At 35.9% G+C, this 22,333-nt stretch overlaps 1 protein-coding gene and 1 pseudogene across 4 annotated transcripts in view; one reads left to right on the top strand and one right to left on the bottom strand.

Annotated features, from left to right (window-relative positions):
• Positions 1-21,792, top strand: part of VIRMA (vir like m6A methyltransferase associated) — a 61,466-nt gene extending 39,674 nt beyond the window's left edge. For 3 of the 4 annotated variants that reach the window (XM_019925129.3, XM_019925128.3, XM_073794593.1), the window contains 8 exons: positions 5,143-5,275; positions 14,749-14,901; positions 15,678-15,838; positions 16,482-16,578; positions 18,247-18,413; positions 19,078-19,409; positions 20,286-20,429; positions 21,451-21,792. In XM_019925129.3, coding sequence (XP_019780688.1) covers positions 5,143-5,275; positions 14,749-14,901; positions 15,678-15,838; positions 16,482-16,578; positions 18,247-18,413; positions 19,078-19,409; positions 20,286-20,429; positions 21,451-21,605 — 1,342 coding nt within the window. In that variant the 3' untranslated portion in view covers positions 21,606-21,792. The remainder of the gene's footprint in view (positions 1-5,142; positions 5,276-14,748; positions 14,902-15,677; positions 15,839-16,481; positions 16,579-18,246; positions 18,414-19,077; positions 19,410-20,285; positions 20,430-21,450) is intronic. The other variant, XM_019925130.3, reaches the window with a different exon arrangement.
• LOC101323745 (nascent polypeptide-associated complex subunit alpha pseudogene) lies at positions 6,745-7,338 on the bottom strand (annotated as a pseudogene).
• Positions 21,793-22,333: the final 541 nt, after the last annotated feature.

Raw genomic sequence — 22,333 nt, 5'->3', positions numbered from 1 at the left:
TGATGGTAGTGTGATATTATGGACCCTAAAGCTGAAAGTGCTGATTCTGTGTTTTTTCTCTAGAGGAATGGCTGAGATGAAATTTGTTTGAAATGATGTAAATCTCATGCTGCTCAGTCTCTCAAGTGTAATTTCTGCTCCCATCTCTCTCTCCATGCCCTCATATTTTCTTCACTAGGGAGATAGTGGCTACTACATAGTTTTCCTTGGAATTTGTAGCAGTATGTAGAAATACGAGATAGAAAGGATTAGGAAACATGTATTTGTACCTCTCATTAATTCTTATAACATTGGTTGAAAACTTATGTTCCAGCTACTGTGCTTGGTGCTGGCTGCTACCTTTTCTACCTGCTTAGTCTGTCTATTCTCCTGTATTCTCTCTCAGTTGATGGCAACTGCTGAACATCCAAGTTCTCCCCCCCACCACCTCCCAATCTCTCACCAAAGTCTTTAAATTTTACTTCTTGAATGTCCTTTTTCCTAGTGCCTGGATATTTACTCTATATCCCTTAAGACTCATATGTTACACATACAAGAAAACCAAAAAGCTTTCCTTGATTCCGCCATTCCTAGCTGGGTTAGGTGCTTTCACAAATACCCTTTGCATACCTCTGCCATAGCACGATATGTGATGTCGTTGGCTCTGCTAGATTCATGTAAGTCATCATAACCTATTCCCTTTTCTTTCTTTAGCTCTGATCTTTCTGCTAAGCTCCAAGTAACCCATGTATCTGTTTGACATCTCTACTTGGCTATCTAATGGGCATCCAAACTGAGCTAAAGCAGAGCTCTTGATATTCTTGCTTCAAACATGTTTCTGTCCTGCTTGTCCTGGTAAATATTAAACTTCGAGATTCTTGATTCTTCTCTTTTCCTCACTCCCTACATCCAGTCCATGAGTAAGTCCAGTTCATTATGTTTCCAGAATACTTCCTGAATCTGATGACCCTTCTCCACCTCCATAGTTACCACCTGTATCCGGTCCACTCTTTTCTTTCATGACCCATTGCAGTAGCCTCCAATCTTCTCTTCTTACTTCAACTATTGTCCCCCTAAAATACATTTTCTTAGCACTCAGACTGATCTTTTTAAACTTATAACAAGATACGTGTCACTGTTTTGCTTAAATCCTTCTGATGGCTTCCTGTTGCACTGCAAATAAAATTCAAACTCTATAATGATCTTTAAGCCTCTATACAGTCTGACCCTTGCTTATCTCTTTGACTTATCTCATAGCTCTTTTATCCTCAGTTTTGCTCCCTGTCAGGCTCATTCCTACCTCCAGACTTTTTTTTTTCCTAAATGCTTTTCCCCTAGATTCTTATAGGACTTATTTCCTCACTTCACTCAGGTATCTGTATCAATATATTTCCTGTCTAAATGCCTGTCTAAAATAGCCTATTCTTTGTGTCCCCATTCCTTATTCCCCTTTATATTTTTCACTGTATTTATACTGTTTGACATTACATTATATAGACTTATTGCTTATTTGGTTGTCTCCCTCACTAGAATATAAGCTGCACAAGGACAGGGACTATTTGCTTGACTGTACTCCCACCAGCACCTAGAAACCTGGTTCATAGTAGACATTATGAAGGAACATTTTGTCCACAAATATTTATTGAATGCCCTCTTCTCTGGGCCAGACACTGTTTTAGGTGCTGGGGATTTAGTTAAAAAAAAAAAAATCCCTGTCTTCTTGATGCTTTCATTCTATTAGAGGTAGACACATGCTAAACATGTAAATAAAATACATAGTATGTTACAGAAAAACATAAAGTAGGGCAGAGGGATAGTGAGTGCCAAAGTGAGGGTGAGAGTTGTCATTTAAATGAAGTATGGGGAGGTGATCAGGGAAGCCCTCACAGAGAAGGTAGCCCTTTAACAAAGAACTGAGGGAGGTGAGTGAAACGTTAATATCCTGGGGGAGAGCCATTGCAAATAGCATGCCTAACTTGTCTGAGAAAAAGCCTTGAGGCCATGGTGGTTGCTCCTAAAGTGAGTAAGCAAGGAGAAAAATGATAGGGCCTAGGGTCAGAGAAGTAATGGGTAGGTGTGGGGAGGGCAGATCATCAAGGGCCTCTAGGTTTACTTATAAGGGCCATTGTAAGGTTTTGAGCAGAGGTGTAGTATGATCTGGCTTTTTAAATAAACAGATCACTATATACTTTTCATCTAGTCCTGAAGCAGGCCCCACTCAAGAAAAAAAATTTTTGAGATAATATTAGACTTTAAGAAGAATTACAAAAATAATAGTACAGAGTTCAGATATACCCTTCATCCAGCTTACCCTTGTGTTGATGTCATATATAGCCATTGAATATTTACCAAAACTAAGAAACTAAGCTTGGCATAATACTATTAACTAAAATACAGAATTTATTTAGGTTTTACCAGTTTTTCTAGTAATGTTCTTTTTCTGTTTCAGGATCCAAGATAGGATCCTACCTTGCTTTTAGTTTTAATGTATCCTTTGTCTCCTGTATCCTCATTTTTCATGACCTTGACATTTTTGGAGAGCATTTGTAGAATGTTCCTCAATTTAGTTTTGTCTTATGTTTTCTCATAATTAGATTGAGATTATGCTTTATTGAGAAGGATACTACAGAGGCAGTGTACCTTTGTGAGTACATCATATCAGGAAATACATAGTGTATTAGTGATGATATTAACCTCGGTCACTTGACTGAGGTGCTGTCTGCCAGGATTCTGCACAGCCAACTTACTAATTTTCTGTTTTTAAGTACTAAACATTTTGAAGAATATACTTTGAGACTATGTAAATGTCCTATTTCTACTTAGAACTTTCGTCCACTCATTTTACTGTCCATCAGTGAATCTTGGCATGTGGCAGTTATTACTGTGGTGTTCTAATAGTGATTTCCTATTTTTCTCATTCCTTTCTCATTTAATTGTCCTTCTGTAAGAAAGAACTCATCACTTTTCCCTCATTTATTTACTTATTTGGGTATATCAATATGGATTCATGGACTTTTTTTTCTTGTATAATAATTGAACACTATTGTTATTTATTTTGTTGTTCAACTTATGTTACTGATTTTGGTTCTTCTTATTGGCTAGAGCTGGGAAATATATGTGTCCTAAATCATGCATATACACAAATCTACGTTTATTTTTTCATCTACTTATTTTATGTATGTACTTAAAAAATATCTTTCCATTTATCTGTCTGTCTGCCTGTCTGTCTTTCTGTATTTCTGCCTGCCTGCCTGCGCTGGATCTTAGTTGCAGCATCTTTAGTTGTGGGATCTTTAGTTGCGGCATGTGGAATCTTTTAGTTGAGGCATGTGGAGTCTAGTTGCGGGATTCGGGGTCTTTAGTTGCGGCATGTGAACTCTTATTTGCGGTGTGTGGGATCTAGTTCCCTGACCAGGGATCGAACCTGGGCCCTCTGCATTGGGAGCATGGAATCTTAGCCACTGGACCACCAGGGAAGTCCCTGTCTGTATGTATTTTTTTAAATGAGTCCATACAGATACTTTGATTGTAATACAATATCAGAAGGTTGATTCTAGCTTTCCCCCTTTCTTTGTAACCTCACCCATGTTTTATAATACACGGTTCTGTGGATTTTGACAAATGAGTAGAGTCATGTGTCTAGTATCTCATTTCCATGCAGAGCTATCTACATCACCCCAGCAGTCCAGTGTGCTACCCTTTTATAGACAACTTCTCTACAAGTTTACCAGCAAAATGCCAGATTTTGGTATTGCTAGTTTTTTTTTTTTTATTGTAGATATTCTAAAAGGTGTGTAGTGGACCCCAGTTTTTGATAGACCGTATAAGTAAGGTTCACTTTCTTAAGGTTATAAGTAGAGGCTAGTAATTGGTATAGTCCAATTTTGAACCTTTACTTTTTCCATTAATTGTATTATCTCTGTATTTAATATCATTCCTGTTCGTGTGCCTTGTCCATTTTATTATTTTATCAAGTTCTCAAGAGCACGAGTCTTCTTTCTCTCTTTTGTATTGCTTTACCCAAATCTTGAAATTTTCTTTTGATCAACTATGAACTGTGTAAATGCATAGAATAATTTTAGCAGGGCTGTATATTGTCATGATTTTGAATACATATCGTGATTGTTTCTTATGCTGAAATCTCTTTATATTGGGGTTGGTAAATTGTGGGCCACAGGCCAAATCCAGCCTTTCTTGGAACATAGCCAGTATTTATGTGTTGTCTGCAGCTGCTTTCCCACTGTATCAGCAGTTGAGTAGTTGTGACTGAGACTGATGTTTTGTATAGAGAGAAACAGATTTGAGTTATGTATAACCCCATAAAGCCTAGAATATTTATCATCAGGCTCTTTACATAAAAAGTTTGCTGATGCCTACTCTGTACCCTTAATTTCTTTCTGTCAGATTACAATGTCATAAAGTTAATCATTCTTTGTAGTTACATAAGTTAGGCTTTCTGGTCAGGCTTTTGAGACAGCTATAACCTCACGTTAGAGAAATCCTCAGGTTATAAAAAGTGTAAAAAAGGGAACCTGCAAGTTTATTTTGCTGAGTTTTATAGCGTTATTATTGGGGGAAAATTTTTTCTTTCAGTGTTTTTGAAGTTTATCCTTAAAAGGAGATATCAACTATAAAAAATGCTTTGTTAAATAGTTTGTGTGACAGGTAACACCAAAGTACTTTTTTACATTTTTTGAAATGTAAAATTTTAATTTTACTAAATTTTAGGCTGTCTGAACTGATATAGTTCATTTTTTAAAATTAATTTATTTATTTATTGTTTATTTTTGGCTGCGTTGGGTCTTTGTTGCTGTGCGCAAGTGGTGGCTACTCTTTGTTGCAGTGCACGAGCTTCTCATTGTGGTGGCTTCTCTTGTTGCAGAGCATGGGCCCTAGGTGTGTGGGCTTCAGAAGTTGTGGCACACGGGCTCAGTAGTTGTGGGTCACGGACTCTAGAGTGCAGACTCAGTAGTTGTGGCACACGGGCTCAGCTGCTCGACGGCATGTGGGATCTTCCCAGACCAGGGCTCAAACCCGCATTCCCTGCACTGGCAGGTGGATTCTTAACCATTGCACCACCAGGGAAGTCCTGAGATAGTTCATTTCTTATACCAGATTTATATGCTCAAATTTTAAGAAATTGCCTATTTTCTTTATTTACAGTTCTTTAAGGAAAAACAGTAATGCTCTGCATAGTTTACTGAAACGAGTGGTCAGCACATTTAGTAAAGACACGGGTGAACTTGCATCTTCATTTTTGGAATTTATGAGACAGATTCTTAATTCTGATACAATGGTAAGTATATATATGTATTTGGTATTTCTTATATTTATAAACTTTTACATATGTTAAAAAAATCGCTTGGGTTCAAAAATATCTTGGAATAACGGTTTTTGGAACTTGGAACTAACAGTACTGTTTTTTTCTGTGTCCTCACCCCACTATAAGTACGGGGTTTTGATTTATCAAAAAAGTAGACGTTTAAGAGTAGAATTTATTGAACTTTAATTTATTAGGCATCATTATTAATTTGTGAATACTCTATGATTTACATTTTCTTAAAAGAGAGAAAAATACTACCTATAGTGCATTTATTTTTTTACCTCATTCTTTACATTGAGTTACCTTGCTAGAGTCAGTCAGAATAGTCAAATTTTATCAGTCTCTTAATCAAATATTTACTTAGTGTCACTTAATTGTACATTTACTGGCTCTGTTTTGGATGTTGTGATTTTTGGGGTGAATGTCAAGCTTATTATACTGGAATATTTTGGATCCATCATAGATACAATTAAAGATTATTTCCCTAGCTTTAAAATCTTATTGTTAAAATCTAATTAAAAATTTCTCTCATTAGTATTTATCAAAATTGTGGTATATATTGTGGACACAATTCTAGAAGCCACTAATAGGCCTGCCTTTAAAAAGTGTCAAATAAGTTTGGGAATGTCTCCCAGATGGAGCTCAACTGCACATTAGTATATTAAAAGCTCTAAAAGGCCCTGGATGAATAGAAACTTGCTTTACTGCAATTTAATCCAGTTTTGTCCAAATGTATTGCCTGCAGAATACTTGTGCGTCTGTGTGTGTGTGTATGTGTATGTGTATGTGTATGGCTGTTAACATCCTATGGGTTTGATATTCTGTCAACATTGATTTAAGAAATGCAGCTCATATTTAAGATTTCTGTTTAGAAAGAGTTATCGAGGACCTGTATAGTACAGTATTAACAAAATAAATGTATGTGATGATTTCATAAAAGAAAATTAAATTTACTGTTTAGTATATTTCTCTTAGGCATACAATTTATACTGAGAATATTTCCTCCAGTAAGCCCTTCTTGGCTGCCTGTTGTGTTTGTAGTTATTGTTGTGCCAGTTTTATTGGCAAATTATTATTTGTTCTGTGTCATATGTAGTTTATTAAAGTGATTAAACTTACCAGATGCTTTGATTCTGAAAGATTGGTATATTTAACAGTAGGACTGTAGCTACATACTCTAAAGAGATTTTAGTGTCTTACTTGATGGAAGACCACTTATTAGTCTTACCAGATGCTAAGTGACATGTTAATATCAGTTTGACAGATTTTTTTTCTTTTTTTCATCCAACAAGAAGCCATAACTTTATTAATGATAAAAACAGTACAGATTTCTAACCCAGCTGCAGTTACTCTTTTGAAACACCAAAAAAGGCCCTCTTTTCAGATGGTTACATTGTTAATTTCGTAATAGCATTTACAATATTACTGTTGTTCTTCAGGGCTCAGACTGCCTTTGCTCTTGACACATTTGCTTGTGACATGACCAATTCTGTGTCCTTAACTTCCGCACCTGTTTCATCAGTCTCTTCCTCTTCACTCTCCTCCTCTTGTACAGTTGGAGTCTGTGTGTTTTCTTGAATGTTTGAGACAGCTTCACCTTGAACTTTGAATTTCTCAGCAGCTGCTAACTGTGCTTGCTGAGATAAATCCTTGATCTTGGCTTCCCCCAAAACTATGTAGGTATCTGAAGCTAGGCTCTTGTATACTTCTGGTTTTGTGATGACAAAAAGGACATTCTTAGATTTCCGGATAGTGACTCTAGTAACCCCTGTAACCTGTCGAAGATCCAGTTTGGACATATCCTTCTGTGCCTTCTTTTCACTCTGACTCTGTTTTGCTTTACTGACTGGTTCTTCATTGATTTCAGCTGCTGCTGCCAGCTGGGCTTGTTGTGTGGTTGCCTGTGTAGAATCCTGTTCCTCAAGCTCTGGTACTGATTCATCACTGTCAGATTCTGTTCGAGACCCTGTCTCACCCTGGGACTGTGGCAACTCCTGCTCTGTAGCAGGGACGGTTTCTGTGGCTTCACCAGGCATTTTGTGCGGGGAACGTGGAACCAAGATGGTGGCAGAAAGAGAGCAAGTGAGAGCGTGACCCATGCCTGTTGCAGGACAGTTTCCTTAGACGTGTCATCAGTTAAACAGTTTCTAATCAGAAACGACTAACCAGTGTTCATTCATGCTGTCCAGGTTCTTCTGGGCTCTCAGGACTGCTGATTAATGCTTTTATTCATCCCTCATCAATAAATTTGCTTTTCTTACTTCCTTCATTGAGGTCAGTACCACCCTGTTTAATTTCTAAATTCTTTCCCTCTCCCTTAGATTCTTTCCCTGTTCTTTCTACTCTGTTGTATTCTTCCTTAATCAGAGGAAAATATACCCCTGTATCACTTCATTTCTATCTATGAGGTACATCTTACCCCTTTTAATAACCTGCCCAATTCCTTTTCCATCTTCTGTGTTTCCCTCTCCCGTCTACCCTTGCGTTCTGGTGGATAGAATCTCTGAATATCAAAAATCAAATTTGTTATCTTTCCCCATACACTTGGTTCATCTTTTCTGTGCCCTGCTTTTATACCATTGATCTTTCCTGACCATCAAGTTAGAAACCATGAATACTGGCTAACTTTCCCCTTTTGTTCACCATCTTCAGCAGCTGCTCATTCTTGTCAGTTTCATTCACAAAACCTTTCATACTTCATTCTTTATTTTGTATTTCACTGCTATTACCTTGGTTTCTCCTTTTTGCTCCTTTTTGCATAACATTTTCATAACATCCCATAAAATTCACCCTTTTAAACAATTTGATGGGGTTTAGTATACTCATAGAATTGTGCAACCATCACCACTATCTAATTTCAGAATGTTTTCGTAACTCCACAGAGAAGCTCTGTGTGCCCATTAACAGAAACTCTCCATTACTTCTTTCCCCTAGCTCCTGGCAACCACTAATCTCCTTTTCTGTCTCTATGTCAATTTCTGCAAAGAGACTGCTGGGATTTTGATAGGGATTGTATTGAATCTGTAGGTCAATTTTGGAAATATAACTGTCTTAGTACTATTCAGTTTTCATATTCATGGACATGGCATGGCTTTCCATTTATTTAGGTTGTCTATATTTCTATGATGTTTCGTAATTTTCAATGTGTAAGTCTTGTACCTCTTTTGTTAAGTTTATGCCTCTAATTAAATTGGGAATTTAAAAAATGCTGTTGTAAATGGAATTGTTCCTTAATTTCATTTCTGAATGTTCTTTGCTAGTGTTTAGAAATGCAATTGGTTTCCATATATTGATATTGTGTCCTGAAACCTTGCTGAACTTGTTTATTAGTTCTGAAAGTGTTTTTAGTGGTTTCCTTAGACTTTTCTAAATACGAGGGTATCCTTTCCAATTTGGATACCTTTTATTTCTTTTTCTTGCTTTATTGTCCTCTCAAGAACCTCCATTGCATGTTGAATAAAAGTAGCAAGAGTTGACATCTTTGTCTTGTTCCTAATCTTAGGGGGAAGGCTTTCAGTCTTTCACCATTAAATACAATGCTAGCTATGGTTACTCATAGATATCCTTAATCAGGTCAAAGAAATTCCCTTCTATTCCTAGTTCACTGAGTGTTTTTATCATGAAAAAGGGTGTTGGATATTGTTAAATACTTTCTATGTGTCTATTGAAATAAATGATCATATTGTCTTTCTCTGTATTATATTTTACATTGATTGCTTTTTACATGCTGAACTGACCTTGTATTGCTGGAATAAATACCACTTGTTCGTTGTGTACTATCTTTTTGATATGTTGCTAGATTCAGTTTGCTTTACTTTATTGAGGAATTTGGGGTCTATAGTCAATAGGGATATTGGTATGTAGCTTTCTTGTGATATCTTTGGCCTCATAGAGTGAGCTAGGACGTATTCTCTCCTCTTTCATTTTTTGGAAGTTTGTGAAGGATTGTTGTTAATTCTTTAAACATTTGGTAGAATTCGTCAATAAAGCCACCTGAGCTTTTCCTTGTTGGAAGCGTTTTTGATACTAATTAAATAGTTTTACTTATAAATCTGTTCAGATTTTCTGTATCTTCTTGAGTCAGTTTCAGTAGTTTGTGTCTTTTTAAGAATTTGTTTCTCTTCATTCAACTACATTACTAACTTGATGGCACACAAATGTTTATATTTCCTTATAAACTTTTTTTATGTCTGTAAGGTTGTTAATGATGGCGCTTTTTTCATTCTTGATTTTAATAATTTAAGTCTTCTCTCCTTTTTTCTCCCCTTTTGTTAGTCTAGCTGAAGGTTTGTCACTTTTGTTGATCTTTCTAAATAACCACATTTTGGTTTCTTTGATTTTCTTCTGTTTTCTAGTCTCTATTTTATTTATTTCTGCTTTAATCTTTATTGTTTCCTTCCTTTTACTTGCTTTGGGGATAATTTACTTTTCTTTTGCTAGTTTCTTAACTTGGAAGGTTAGGTTATTGATTTGAGATCTTTCTTCATTATTAATATAAGTATTTACAGCTATAAATTTCCCTCTGTGCACTGCCTTTGGTATGTCATGTTTTTGGTTTTGTTCATATCCAAATATTTTCTAATTTTTCTTCTTTGGCCCCTTGGTTATTTAGGAGTGTGTTTAATTTCCACATAATTGTGAATTTCCCAAATTTCCTTCTGTAACTGACTTCTAGTTTTATTCCATTGTGGCCAAAGACCATACTTTGTATGATTTCAATCCATTTAAATTTATTGAGGCTACTTTTACAGCCTAGGGGTATTTTCTATCCTGGAGAATGTTTCATGTGCAGTTGAGAGGAAGGTGTCTTCTGCTGCCATTTGGAGGGATGTTCTATACAGGTCTGTTACGAGTGTTGGTTTATAGTTGTTTAAGCCTTCTGCTTCCTTGTTGATTTTCTGTCTAGTTGTTCTATCCACTGCTGAAAGTGGGATGCTGAAGTCTCCAACTATTGTTGAATTGTCTCTTTCTCCTTTTACTTCTGTCAGTTTTTGTTTCATGCATCTCCGGGCTCTATTGTCAGGTGCATATATGTTCATAATTGTTATATCTTCCTGATGGATCAACCCTTTTGTTGTTATAAAATGTCCTTCTTTGTCTCTAGTAATAGCTTTTGTCTAAACTTTTATTTTGTATTATTGGTATAGCCACTCTAGCTTTATTTTGGTTATTGTTTGTATAGTATATTTTTTCCTACCCTTTTACGTAGAGCCTGTTTGTATTTTATAATCTAAAGTGTGTCTCTTACAGACAGCATAGTTGGATCAGGTTTTGTTTTGTTTTTTTACATTCTGCCAATTTTTCCCTTTTGATTGGTATATTCAAACCATTAATGTTTAATTATTGACAGGGAGGATTTATGTCTGCTGTTTTGCTCTTTACTTCCTACATATCTTTTTGTTTTTCTTTATCTCCTTTTTTTTTTTTTTTGCTTTAAACAGATGCTTTCTACTGTGCTGTTTTAATTTCCTTTTTCTCTCTTTTACCTTTTTTAAAGAAGTTATTTTCTTAGTGGTTGCCCTGGATACTACATTTAACACCTTAATTTAATAGTCTCTTTCTGATTAATCCCAACATAATTTCAGTAGTATACAAAAACTGCTACAATATAGCTTTGTTCCTGTGCTGTTATCATACTAATTACATTTTTATACATTGTGAGTCCATCTTCACGTTTTATTATTATTGCTTTATTCTGTTTTTTAATTCAGATAGGAGAAGAAAAGAGTTACAAACAAAAATACGTTTATACTGCCTTTTACCTAACCTTTACTGACATACTGTTTCTTCATGTGGGTTCAGGTTACTGTCTAATATCCTTTCATGTCACCCAGCAGGACTCCTTTTAGTAGTTTTTGTAGAGTAGGTTTGCTAGTGACAGATTCTCTCTCACTTAAAAAAAAGAATTGAGAGTGTCTTTATTTCTCCCTCATTTTTGAAGGATAGTTTTGTAAGTTATAGAATTCTTTGTTGATAGTGTTTTTCTTTCAGCACTTTGAATATGTTTTCCTACTGCATTCTGCCTTCTGTAGTTTCTGACAGTAAATCAGTTGTTAATATTTTATTAGTTGAGTCACCTCTCTCTTACTGCTTTCAAGATTCTCTCTTTTTTTTTTGGCTTTTGACAGTTTGATCATGATGTGTCTAAGAGTGGATCTCTTTGAGTTCATTCTACTTGGAGGTTGTTGATCCTCTTCAAAGTGTAATGTTTTCATCATATTTGGATAGTTTTCAGTCATTATTTCTTTAGATATTTTTTCCTGACTCTTTCTTTCTTCTTCTGAGACTCTTTATTATGTGTGTGTTGGTGTTCTTGATGGTACCTCACAAGTCTCTGAGGCTATGCTTGTTCTTCATTCTTTTTTCTTTCTGTTCGTTAAAATGGATAATCTTAGTTGACCCTCTTCAAGTTCACTGATTCTTTTTTTTTGCCAGCTCAAATCTGCTGTTGAGCCCCTCTAGTGGATTTTTTTTTTTTTAAAGATTTTTTTGGGGGAGGGCACTTCCCTGGTGGTCCAGTGGCTAAGACCCTGTGCTCCCAATGCAGGGGGCGAGAGTCTGATACCTAGTTAGGGAACTAGATTCCACATGCTGCAACTAAGAGTTTGCATGCCGCAGGCTAAAGATCTCGACACAGCCAAATAAATAAATATTTCTTTTAAAAGATTTTTTTTTGGTATGGACCATTTTTCAAGTCTTTATTGAATTTGTTACAGTAATGCTTCTGTTTTTTGGCTGGTTGTTTGGCTGAGAGGCATGTGGGATCTTAGCTCCCTAACTAGGGATCGAACCCACAACCCCTGCATTGGAAGGCGAAGTCTTAACCACTGAACTGCCAGGGAAGTCCCTCTAGTGAATTTGTTGTTTCACTCATTGTACTTTTCCACTCCAGAATTTATATTCAGTTTTTGTATAACTCTTAGCTGTTTATTGATATTTTCTTGCAGAGTACTGTATCAGCCTTCTTTCCAGTTTCCTTCCATTTACTTCTTTGGTACATTCTAAATAGTTTTGTGTGAGTTCATAACTTCCTAAAGCAGACATCGGATCATATCACTCTACCCTACAATACCTTTTCATATCTGTAGAATAAATTCCAAACTTTTTAGCATGACATTCAAGACTATTCACTGTATGGCCAAAAAGTTACCTTGGCAAACACTTCTTCTCCCTTGCTGGGAGCCATCATCCATAAGTCTCACCTACTATATGTATCTCCTTGGCCATGCTTCTCTTAGTTTGTTGCCCTCTCCCTCTCCCTCTCCCTCTCCCTCTCCCTCTCCCTCTCCCTCTCCCTCTCCCTCTCCCTCTCCCTCTCCCTCTCCCTCTCCCTCTCCCACCCCCCCACCCCGCCCTGGTCAAACTATGCCTATTTATAGTGCCTATTTTTAGTGCCTATTTTAATGCATCCCAATTTGTGAAGCCTTTTGATATTACTTTTCTTTCTGTACACTTCACAGCATGTTATCGAATGATTTCTTTTTATAGATCATTTATATGCCTATTTACCATTTCCTACTCCACTATCTGACTGTTAGGTCACTTAGGTCAGAGACCATGTCTTACTAGCTTTTTCCCAGTGTAATTGTACAGTGTCTTGTATAATTTAATAGTTGAAGTGTTTGACAAATGATTAAGGAGATTTGAAATGGTATCACAAATTTGATAGAATTTTCATTTTTCTGAAATAACTGTGTAGCTTAAAAAATCTCCTTAAAAATTCTTTTATTACTTCTCACAGTAATGTATATATAGAAAACATCAAATTGTGATAAATTTGACCTTAGATTTTCTAAGACTACTTTTAATAACAAGTAGGTAGAATAGAATTTAAAATGCATTTTATGTTGTTTAAAACTGTTTCTGTTTATAATAATGAAAAAGCAAGATAGTAGAGGTGAAAATTTTACATCATTCCAAATATTTTAATTAGTTCATAGTTTTTCCCCTCTCTTTTAAAAAACTGATTTTCTTCTGTTTTCCCTGACGTTTAAAAATAATAATCATTATAATACTTTCTGATTCAGCTATACTGAACTTCCCACCTCTGGTTAAAGTGGTATGAAAAACTAAGAGTGAGGAAAGAAGTCAGATAGATGCCTTGATAATTTGTATTCTGGTTAATATACTTATTTCTATAAAATAAATTTAGTCTGTAATTCATACATTTTAACAACATGTAGGGGACAGTTCCTTTAAAGATAACTGTTCACAGTCTGTTAGTGCATTTTAATTGCTTTTAACTCATTTAGTTTAATTTTTAAAAAATAAAACATGAACTAGACCATTGTCAACCTAGTCTTCATTGCTACCTCCAAACAGAGCAGTTAAAACCCTTGTAGACATAATGGTTTATTAATTTCTTATTAAAACTGTATGTTCTCTTCCATAGTACAATGTAAATGACTTCCTCAGTCTAGTGTTTTCTGAAAGGAACAAGTGTGCTTCAAGCACAGTATCAGTTTGAGTGGGAATCTGTGAAGAATAATTTTCATTTAGTTTTCACCGAAATGTGTCCAGTTATAGGACAAATGGTAGGAGCTACAAACAAATTTTAATTGTTACTGTTAATTTAAAAATACTGACTCTTACATTTGGATTGGTAGGACCAATATTCATGTTGAACCATTTAAAACAGGGCCATGTTCTGAAGATTTGAAACTACTTAAGTGTTCTTTCATATGTGACAATATGGATGGATTTATTGTCATGAACTGAGATTTGTTTTGCCTAGTGAATTTTTTTCACCATTCCCATATTCATTTTATTATGTGGCATACTTTTTTTTTTGCGGTACGCGGGCCTCTCACTGTTGTGGCCTCTTCCATCGCAGAGCACAGTCTCCGGACGCGCAGGCTCAGCGGCCATGGCTCACGGGCCCAGCCGCTCCACGGCATGTGGGATCCTCCCGGACCGGGGCACGAACCCATGTCCCCTGCGTCGGCAGGCGGACTCTCAACCACTGCGCCACCAGGGAAGCCCTATGTGGCATACTTTTTAAAGCAGAAAATGTTAACTTTCTGTATGACCGCACATAGTCTTAAATATGATAGTTACTGTTTTCTTTAGTTGTTTGCCTTATCTCCAGAAAAACAAATTCAGCTTTCATTAGTTCTCTGTTATAGCAGGCATTTTATTAACTTGAGTATCAATTAATGTATTACGTTTCCTGCAAGTGCCTGTGTATTTGTCATTGGATATTTTTGTTGAGAAATCTTGGTGCCAGTAATTTGAATACAAGTGTTTATTTATTTTGTGAATCTTAACTCAAAGAAAACTTGTTTCAGCTTTGAGCTGACTAATTCTTAAAACTAGCCATTCATACTGATGTAAAAACAAAAACATTGAGGGGGAGATTGCAGCAGTCTTAAATATCTGAGTAAGTTTGGAAGCATTTTTTGCAAATTTCTCTGCTCTCAAATTTAACTTGTGTGTGACATTTACAGGGATGTTGTGGAGATGATAGTGGTCTCATGGAAGTAGAGGGAGCTCATCCATCACGGACGATGAGTATTAATGCTGCAGAGTTAAAACAGCTTCTACAAAGCAAAGAAGAAAGTCCAGAAAATTTGTTCCTTGAACTAGAGAAGCTTGTTTTGGTAAAAAAACAAAACAAAACAAAATAAGAAGAGCTCATTCCCAAGACATATTTTCTTCTCAGTTTGACTTGTACAAGTTTTCTTAGTGACTTTTTAAAACAGTGAACTCTCAGTCGGGTATTTATACTCTGAATTAATAATTTGGAGTGAAGTCTTCCATACTATTATGAATTTTTAAAAAAATTTTGTTATGTTTTATTTTTGGCTGCATTGGGTCTTTGTTGCTGTGCGCGGGCTTTCTCTAGTTGCGGCGAGTGGGGGCTACTCTCCGTTGTGGTGCGCGGGCTTCTCATTGTGATGGTTTCTCTTGTTGCGGAGCACGGGCTCTAGGCATGTGGGCTTCAGTAGTTGCGGCGCATGGGCTCAGTAGTTGTGGCGCGTGGGCTTAGTTGCTCCACGGCATGTGGGATCTTCCCAGACCAGGGATTGAATCCGTGTTCCTTGCATTGGCAGGCGGATTCTTAACCACTGTGCCACCAGGGAAGTCCCCATACTATTACGAATTTTAAGGAGTACATGAAGGCAGTACTTTTTGAATTATCTATTGTTTGAATGCAGGGTGCCCCCTGCTACCACTCTTTAGAAGTAACAACAATCATTTTTGGTGTTTGTTTTATTTTAATATATTTAATGTTAAGTTGATAATTTCTTGATGGTGTTCCAAATTTCTTAGTAGTGAAATAACACCACCTTTTCTACTAAAGAGTCAGTAGATGATGGGCATAAATGTTCAGGTTTTACCTGCACCTTCTTATTCTGCTTTTGTTTGTATCTAGGAGCATTCAAAAGATGATGACAATCTGGATTCTTTGTTGGACAATGTGGTTGGACTTAAGCAGATGCTGGAGTCATCGGGTGATCCTTTACCTCTTGGTGACCAGGATGTAGAACCAGTACTTTCAGCTCCAGAATCTCTCCAGAATCTGTTTAACAATAGGTAAAACAAGCAATGTTTTGTGGTTGAATAGATATTGTATATTTAATGGCTGGGATCTAGAGAGGGCCAGCAACTTATTTTTTTCTAAGGGCTAGATAATAAAAAATCTAGACTTTGCAGGCCACATTCAGTCTCTGTTGCATATACTTCTGTAGCTTTTTGCTTGTCTTTTGTTTATTTTAAAAAAGCTTTAAAAATGTGCAAACCATTCCTAGCTTGCAGGCTGTACAAAAACAGGCTGGCAGAATGGGGGTCATAGTTTACTGATCCCTGATCTAGAGGATATGCCTCTTGATCTTTGGAGCACTGTCCTTTTAGAGCATAATGAATATTTAATATGATGAAATTATTCTCTAAATTTGGAAAAATTACACATTGGTACAGTGTTATAAACTTGGCTTTTTGTTTTATTTTATTGAAAGGTCAAAATTTGTCATAACAGGATTAATTTCCAAGTTACTGGTTTTTAAGAATACTTAATTCTTAAATAGCTTCTTGAAGGAGTCTTTTTAAGTACAAATCTTATTAATACTTTTAGAGGGTAATATTTTTAATTGTGTTGTTCACATGTTTTACTTAGAAGTTAAGCTAAAATATTTAGTTTTGGAATTCTGCTTTTTAACAAATACTTTCTGTATTCTAGAACTGCATATGTGCTAGCTGATGTCATGGATGATCAGTTGAAATCTATGTGGTTCACTCCATTTCAGGCTGAAGAGATTGATACAGATCTGGATTTGGTATAAGTAATTTTATTACTAAATATTTAGAAAAAAATTCTGTTGATGTTTTTGTTTCTTTGCATATTGTTAGGACTAAAATAGATTATATATTATATGGCTGTTAAAAGTCTGTCTTGGGACTAGTACTGCATTATTTTTATGTCAGTTGCCCACTTAATGGTGTCCAGGACTCTTCGTTTTTATATGCTACCTGTTTTGCCTCTTTCTAGTTAGTGATCTGTATATTTGAGAATGAGTGGAAAATCACATTTTTGCGTATGTACTCTGAAGCACTTTGGTTTCTTATATTTGTAGGGTATAGAATAGTATCCCACAAAATTATAATTAATTCCTATATTTGGGTTTAAAGGGAGGAATCTGCTCTCTTGTGGTATCTGCTCTTAATTTGGGGAAATGTAAAAAATATATTTGTTAAAATAATACAGTATGAATCCAAATTGACATTCTTTAACGTAATACTGAATAGGTAAAAGTATAGTTAAAGATTTTAATGCAGTCTGTTTAATGATTCTCATAGGGAGGACGATTTCAGTCACATCTTATTGTACCATATATTGTTTTTTCTTGATTTAAAAAATATATATATTTTTTCGATAACATCAGATTTATTTGTAAATCAAGAGGAAGGGTACTCCAGAAGAAGAGTGGATACTCAAAGAAAGAAATATATTTGGATATTCCCTGGTCCAAAAAATGCTAGTATTCATTATGGACAATAAAACTAAAAGAATGATTTGCTTCATATTTAAGGTGTATTTGGTGTATTGAGAACTCCTTTTCCTTCTTTAAGATATCACATGCAATTGAATTAAAATTGCATTAAACAATTTTTTTTCTTTAGTGTAAGTTGTTCAGTGATTCTTTAGAACTGTAGTGAGAGAAATGTTCTATAATCTGCCCTGTCCAGTTAGCCACTAGCCCCATGTGACTTTTGAGCAATGAAATGTTGCTAATACGACTAAGGAATTGAATTTTATTTTGATTTAATTAATTTAAATTTAAGTAGGCACTTGTAATTAGTGGTTACCATATTTGGCATCACAGGTTGAAAATATTTGTTCTAACTATGTTGAATCACAGCTGTCTTGAGATGATGGTTATGACCTTATGGGGTTTAGGGAAATTTTTGGTCTTTTAGGTTTGATTAATTTGAATAAAACTTAAACATAATTTTCATTCTTCTGAAAGTTGACTTAGGTTGGAACCTCATTAAATTCATAGAACTAGGAGATCTGTGGCACAGAATCCTTTTATAATATGTAGTGACTATACAAGGCTTGTGGAGTATGTTATTTTCAGATTATTTTGGAAAAGTTCTGGAGATACTCCATTGTTACTTTATATAGAGAAATACTGAGATCCTTGTCAGACAGCAGAGGTTTCCCAGACTAATAGCCCTTCTGTGAGTAGGAATGCTACCTACCCTACCCCCAAATGAAAGCAGCTGAATTCCTAAGGTATTTTTTTTTGAAACTACCAATGGTGTTGGGTTTTGAAACGATGAAGGACCTATCATTGATTTATTATGAGACTCAAATATAGTTTATAGGAGATAAGAATTCCTGTAATCAAATGTTATGTTAATAGTACATTTAAAATGTAATGTCACATTAATAGTTACATTTAAGATATATCTGTGGTTTTGTTTCATTTTTATGACTGCAGGTAAAGGTTGACTTGATTGAGCTCTCTGAAAAATGTTGTAGTGACTTTGACTTGCACTCGGAATTAGAGCGCTCGTTTTTGTCGGAACCATCATCTCCAGGAAGAACCAAGACTACTAAAGGGTTCAAACTTGGGAAGCACAAGCATGAGACCTTTATAACTTCAAGGTAAAATTTCTTTTAATAAAGATCTTGGTTGGGGTCAAATAAGCTTATTTATTTTAATATGTTTTGATAGACACATGACTATTAAAGGAGAAAGGAAGCTGGCATAATACTTGAGTCATGAATATTGTTTTGATTTTTTTTTTTTTTTGCGGTACGCGGGCCTCTCACTGTTGTGGCCTCTCCTGTTGCGGAGCATAGGCTCCGGACGCGCAGGCGCAGCGGCCATGGCTCACGGGCCCAGCCACTCCGCGGCATGTGGGATCCTCCCGGACCCGGGCACAAACCCGTGTCGCCTGCACTGGCAGGCGGACTCTCAACCACTGCGCCACCAGGGAAGCCCTTGAATTTTTTAAAAGATAGTAATTTGGCCAGGACATACCTGGTACACTTATACTATATTGTTGTACTTAATGAGAGTTCAGAAGGTTTGAAAAAGAGCAAACTGGATTATTTTAAACAATTGTTAGTCATATCAATGAAATGTGAGTACCATTCTTAGCTAGTTTTGTTGTATTTCCCTGGCAAGTCATAGAGATATTTGCAGTAACAAAATTGGGATAAGAAATAATTGATATATAGTTTTCAGTATTGCAAAGATTGACTTATATTTTCACTGGAAATGTGTAAAGGAGAAAGTTTTCATGGAGTATTTTTGTTTTCATAGTGGCAAATCTGAATACATTGAACCTGCCAAACGAGCTCATGTTGTGCCACCACCAAGAGGAAGGGGCAGGGGAGGATTTGGACAGGGTATACGACCCCATGATATTTTTCGTCAGAGAAAACAGAACACAAGCAGACCACCGTCTATGCATGTGGATGACTTTGTTGCAGCCGAAAGTAAAGAAGTGGTCCCTCAAGATGGAATACCCCCACCGAAACGGCCACTCAAAGTATCTCAGAAGATTTCTTCTCGTGGTGGATTTTCAGGCAATCGGGGAGGACGGGGTGCTTTTCACAGTCAGAATAGGTTTTTTACACCACCTGCTTCAAAAGGTAATGAATTATGTATGTTTTCTAATGAGTTATTCTAATATTAGAATATTGAATAGAAGCAATTCAGATAAAGTATTTTTCTGTTACTAGAGTTAATCTGGCTCTAGGCCAATGGTACTATTTGCAAAGTCCTTTATTGTATAGGAAAAATAATTTTTTAATTTAATTTTTGATTAATTGCATATTTAGCGATGATTTTAAAAGAAGTATTGGCTAATTATTTTCCTTTTTACGTTGAGAATTGTGTTTATCCTTTCTGAATAATATCCATACATAATTTTCACAGTCGTATTTATCAACAGTTCCCTTAGGATTGTTCTGTGTAGTTCACCATTGATTCTCTTATCTACTTGCTTCCTAATGTTATATTTAATCTGTTTTAAATTTTTCAAGATTTTAGAGTCTGAGTTCTAAAATATAAACTTATAGAAATTATATTTTACTAGTGGATTGATGACATGTTTTCATGCTTCTGAGTTAAGAGGGTGGGAGCAAAAGAGCATAGGTGTTTACATTAATAATAAACCCATAACTTTGTTAGGAACTGTTTTAAACACTTTGCATGTAATACTCTTATCAACCTGATGAGATAGGTTCTTTTAGTAGCCCCACTTAATAGAAGAGAAAACTTGTCAGTTAGCTGACCAGGACACGTAAAATATAAGTGGCAGAACCAGTATTTGAACCCTGGCAGTCTGGCTCCAGAGCCTCTGCTTCTGACTACATATGATGCTGCCACTCTACCTTTATTCCGTGTACAAAATTTCATAGTTTCTCTTCCATTGCTTTTGAAAATTAAGAAAAACATGTCATATCTTCCTTAATCCAATTGAAGTTGTGGAAAAAGTAGATTTTGATCATGTTGCCTATGTTTAGGAAACTACAGTCGTCGGGAGGGAACAAGAGGTTCCAGTTGGAGTGCTCAGAATACTCCTCGAGGAACTTACAATGAAAGTCGTGGAGGCCAGAGCAATTTTAACAGGGGCCCTCTTCCACCATTACGACCACTTAGTTCTACAGGTACACTTTCTTCTTACTTGATACTTCTGAGAGAGAGGGAGGTGAATCCTTTTCAGATTGTTGAATGTCATATATTCTCATTCTGGGAGAGAATATTTTAGAATGTAGACATATAATTCTAAAGTCAATTTAATTTTATTTCTGTGAGTGAGTGTCCAATGTACATCTTCTGTATAAATACTCAGAATTTTAGATTCTGAACTATGTGTGTATAATGAGTAGTTCCATATTGATGTGCTGTTTTTTAATAGTTCAGTAAAGAAGGGAAATCAATCCTTAAGGTACCTTTTTGACGAAAGTAAACTGAGATGTCTTCATAGAGTATATAAGTTGACTTTTTTTTTTTTTTTATAAGTTGACTCTTGAACAATGAAGGTATGAACTGCAAGGGTTGTCTACTTATATGTGGATATTTTTAACAATAAATAGGATCCATGGTTGGTTGAAATCGAGGTTGCAGAGGAAGCTCTGGATATGAGGGCCAACTATAAATTATACTTGGATTAACCCTTGAGTTGTTCAAGGGTCAACTGTATTCTGTTTCTGTTTACAGTATTGTCTTGTGTATGTAAGCATATAACCTTTTTTCCCCCCCCAAAACATTCCTATGTCAAGTCCAAAATTCTGGTCAGATGTAGCTTTTGGTTTCAAATGCACATTTTTTGTTTTTTTTTGGCTGCACCACACACCATGCGGGATCTTAGTTCCCCTACCAGGGATCACACCTGTGCCTCTGCAGTGAAAGCGCAGATTCTTAACCATTGGACTACCAGGGAAGTCCCAAATGGACATTTTTTAAATAACAGCTGTATTTGAGATGTAATTCTTATGTTTAGACAATTTACCTATTTAAAGTGGACAACTCAGTGGTCTTCAACACATTCACAGAACTTACACTTGGGTTTTAAAGGAGCAAACAGTAATCCCTGTCTTGGTTTGAGCTCAGTGGTATAGGTTAGTATTTATGTCATGGGAAAGGAAAGGATGTTGCAACTAAAAATTATATTCTTTTCTTTTATAGGCTATCGCCCAAGTCCTCGTGACCGTGCTTCCAGAGGTCGTGGGGGACTGGGGCCTTCCTGGGCAAGTGCAAATAGCGGCAGTGGAGGCTCAAGAGGAAAGTTTGTTAGTGGAGGCAGTGGTAGAGGTCGTCATGTACGGTCCTTTACACGATAAAACATTTTTTTGGAACATCCTAAGTGTATATGAACATTTCATGAGGACAGTAAAAATAAAACAAGACATTGGAGGACCAATTTAGACTTAGCAGTTGTCTGGATACATCTGAGAGAATATTTTTATCTGAAGAAAGCAAATTTTGTTTGATACCTAACACAAGATTTCAATAAAAATCAAAACTTTGTATGTTTGTATATATTTTTTCCCCTTCTTATATGACTATTTAGAAAATCTCTTAGGTAGAAAATGAACAGTGAAATAATGTTTTTGTTTTAGTGTATTTCTTGCATATACCACAGACGTCCCCAATACTTTCTCAGCTCATGTTGCCCTTTACTGTTTCTATAGTTTTTTCACAATACACCAGGCCAAAAGAAATGCCTAATGATTCCATTTATTAAGCAGTTAGGTGCAAACAACTTAATAAGAATTTAACAAGTAATGGTGGTTGCTGCACAACTTCTCAAACCTTGGAATCAGCTTGAACACTGCCAGTATTCCTGTTCCACTATGATTTTTGCGTAGTACTTCAACTGCTGAAAATTCAGTTTTGTAAAGATGCACTGCCATGGGAAGGAATATAATGTTATCTAACACTGAAAATGTAAACTACCTCGAGCTAGCATTTTGTGTTGTGTCCAACAGATGTGTTCTCAAAAATTTAAAATGTCATGTGGCACTCATGTTAATTTACTAGGGTGACCTAGTGCAATTTTGGGAACCTT

This window comes from Tursiops truncatus, chromosome 17 (assembly GCF_011762595.2).
Source record: "Tursiops truncatus isolate mTurTru1 chromosome 17, mTurTru1.mat.Y, whole genome shotgun sequence".
In the NCBI taxonomy this organism is placed as follows: domain Eukaryota; kingdom Metazoa; phylum Chordata; class Mammalia; order Artiodactyla; family Delphinidae; genus Tursiops; species Tursiops truncatus.
This window is presented reverse-complemented; position numbering and strand designations above follow the sequence as displayed.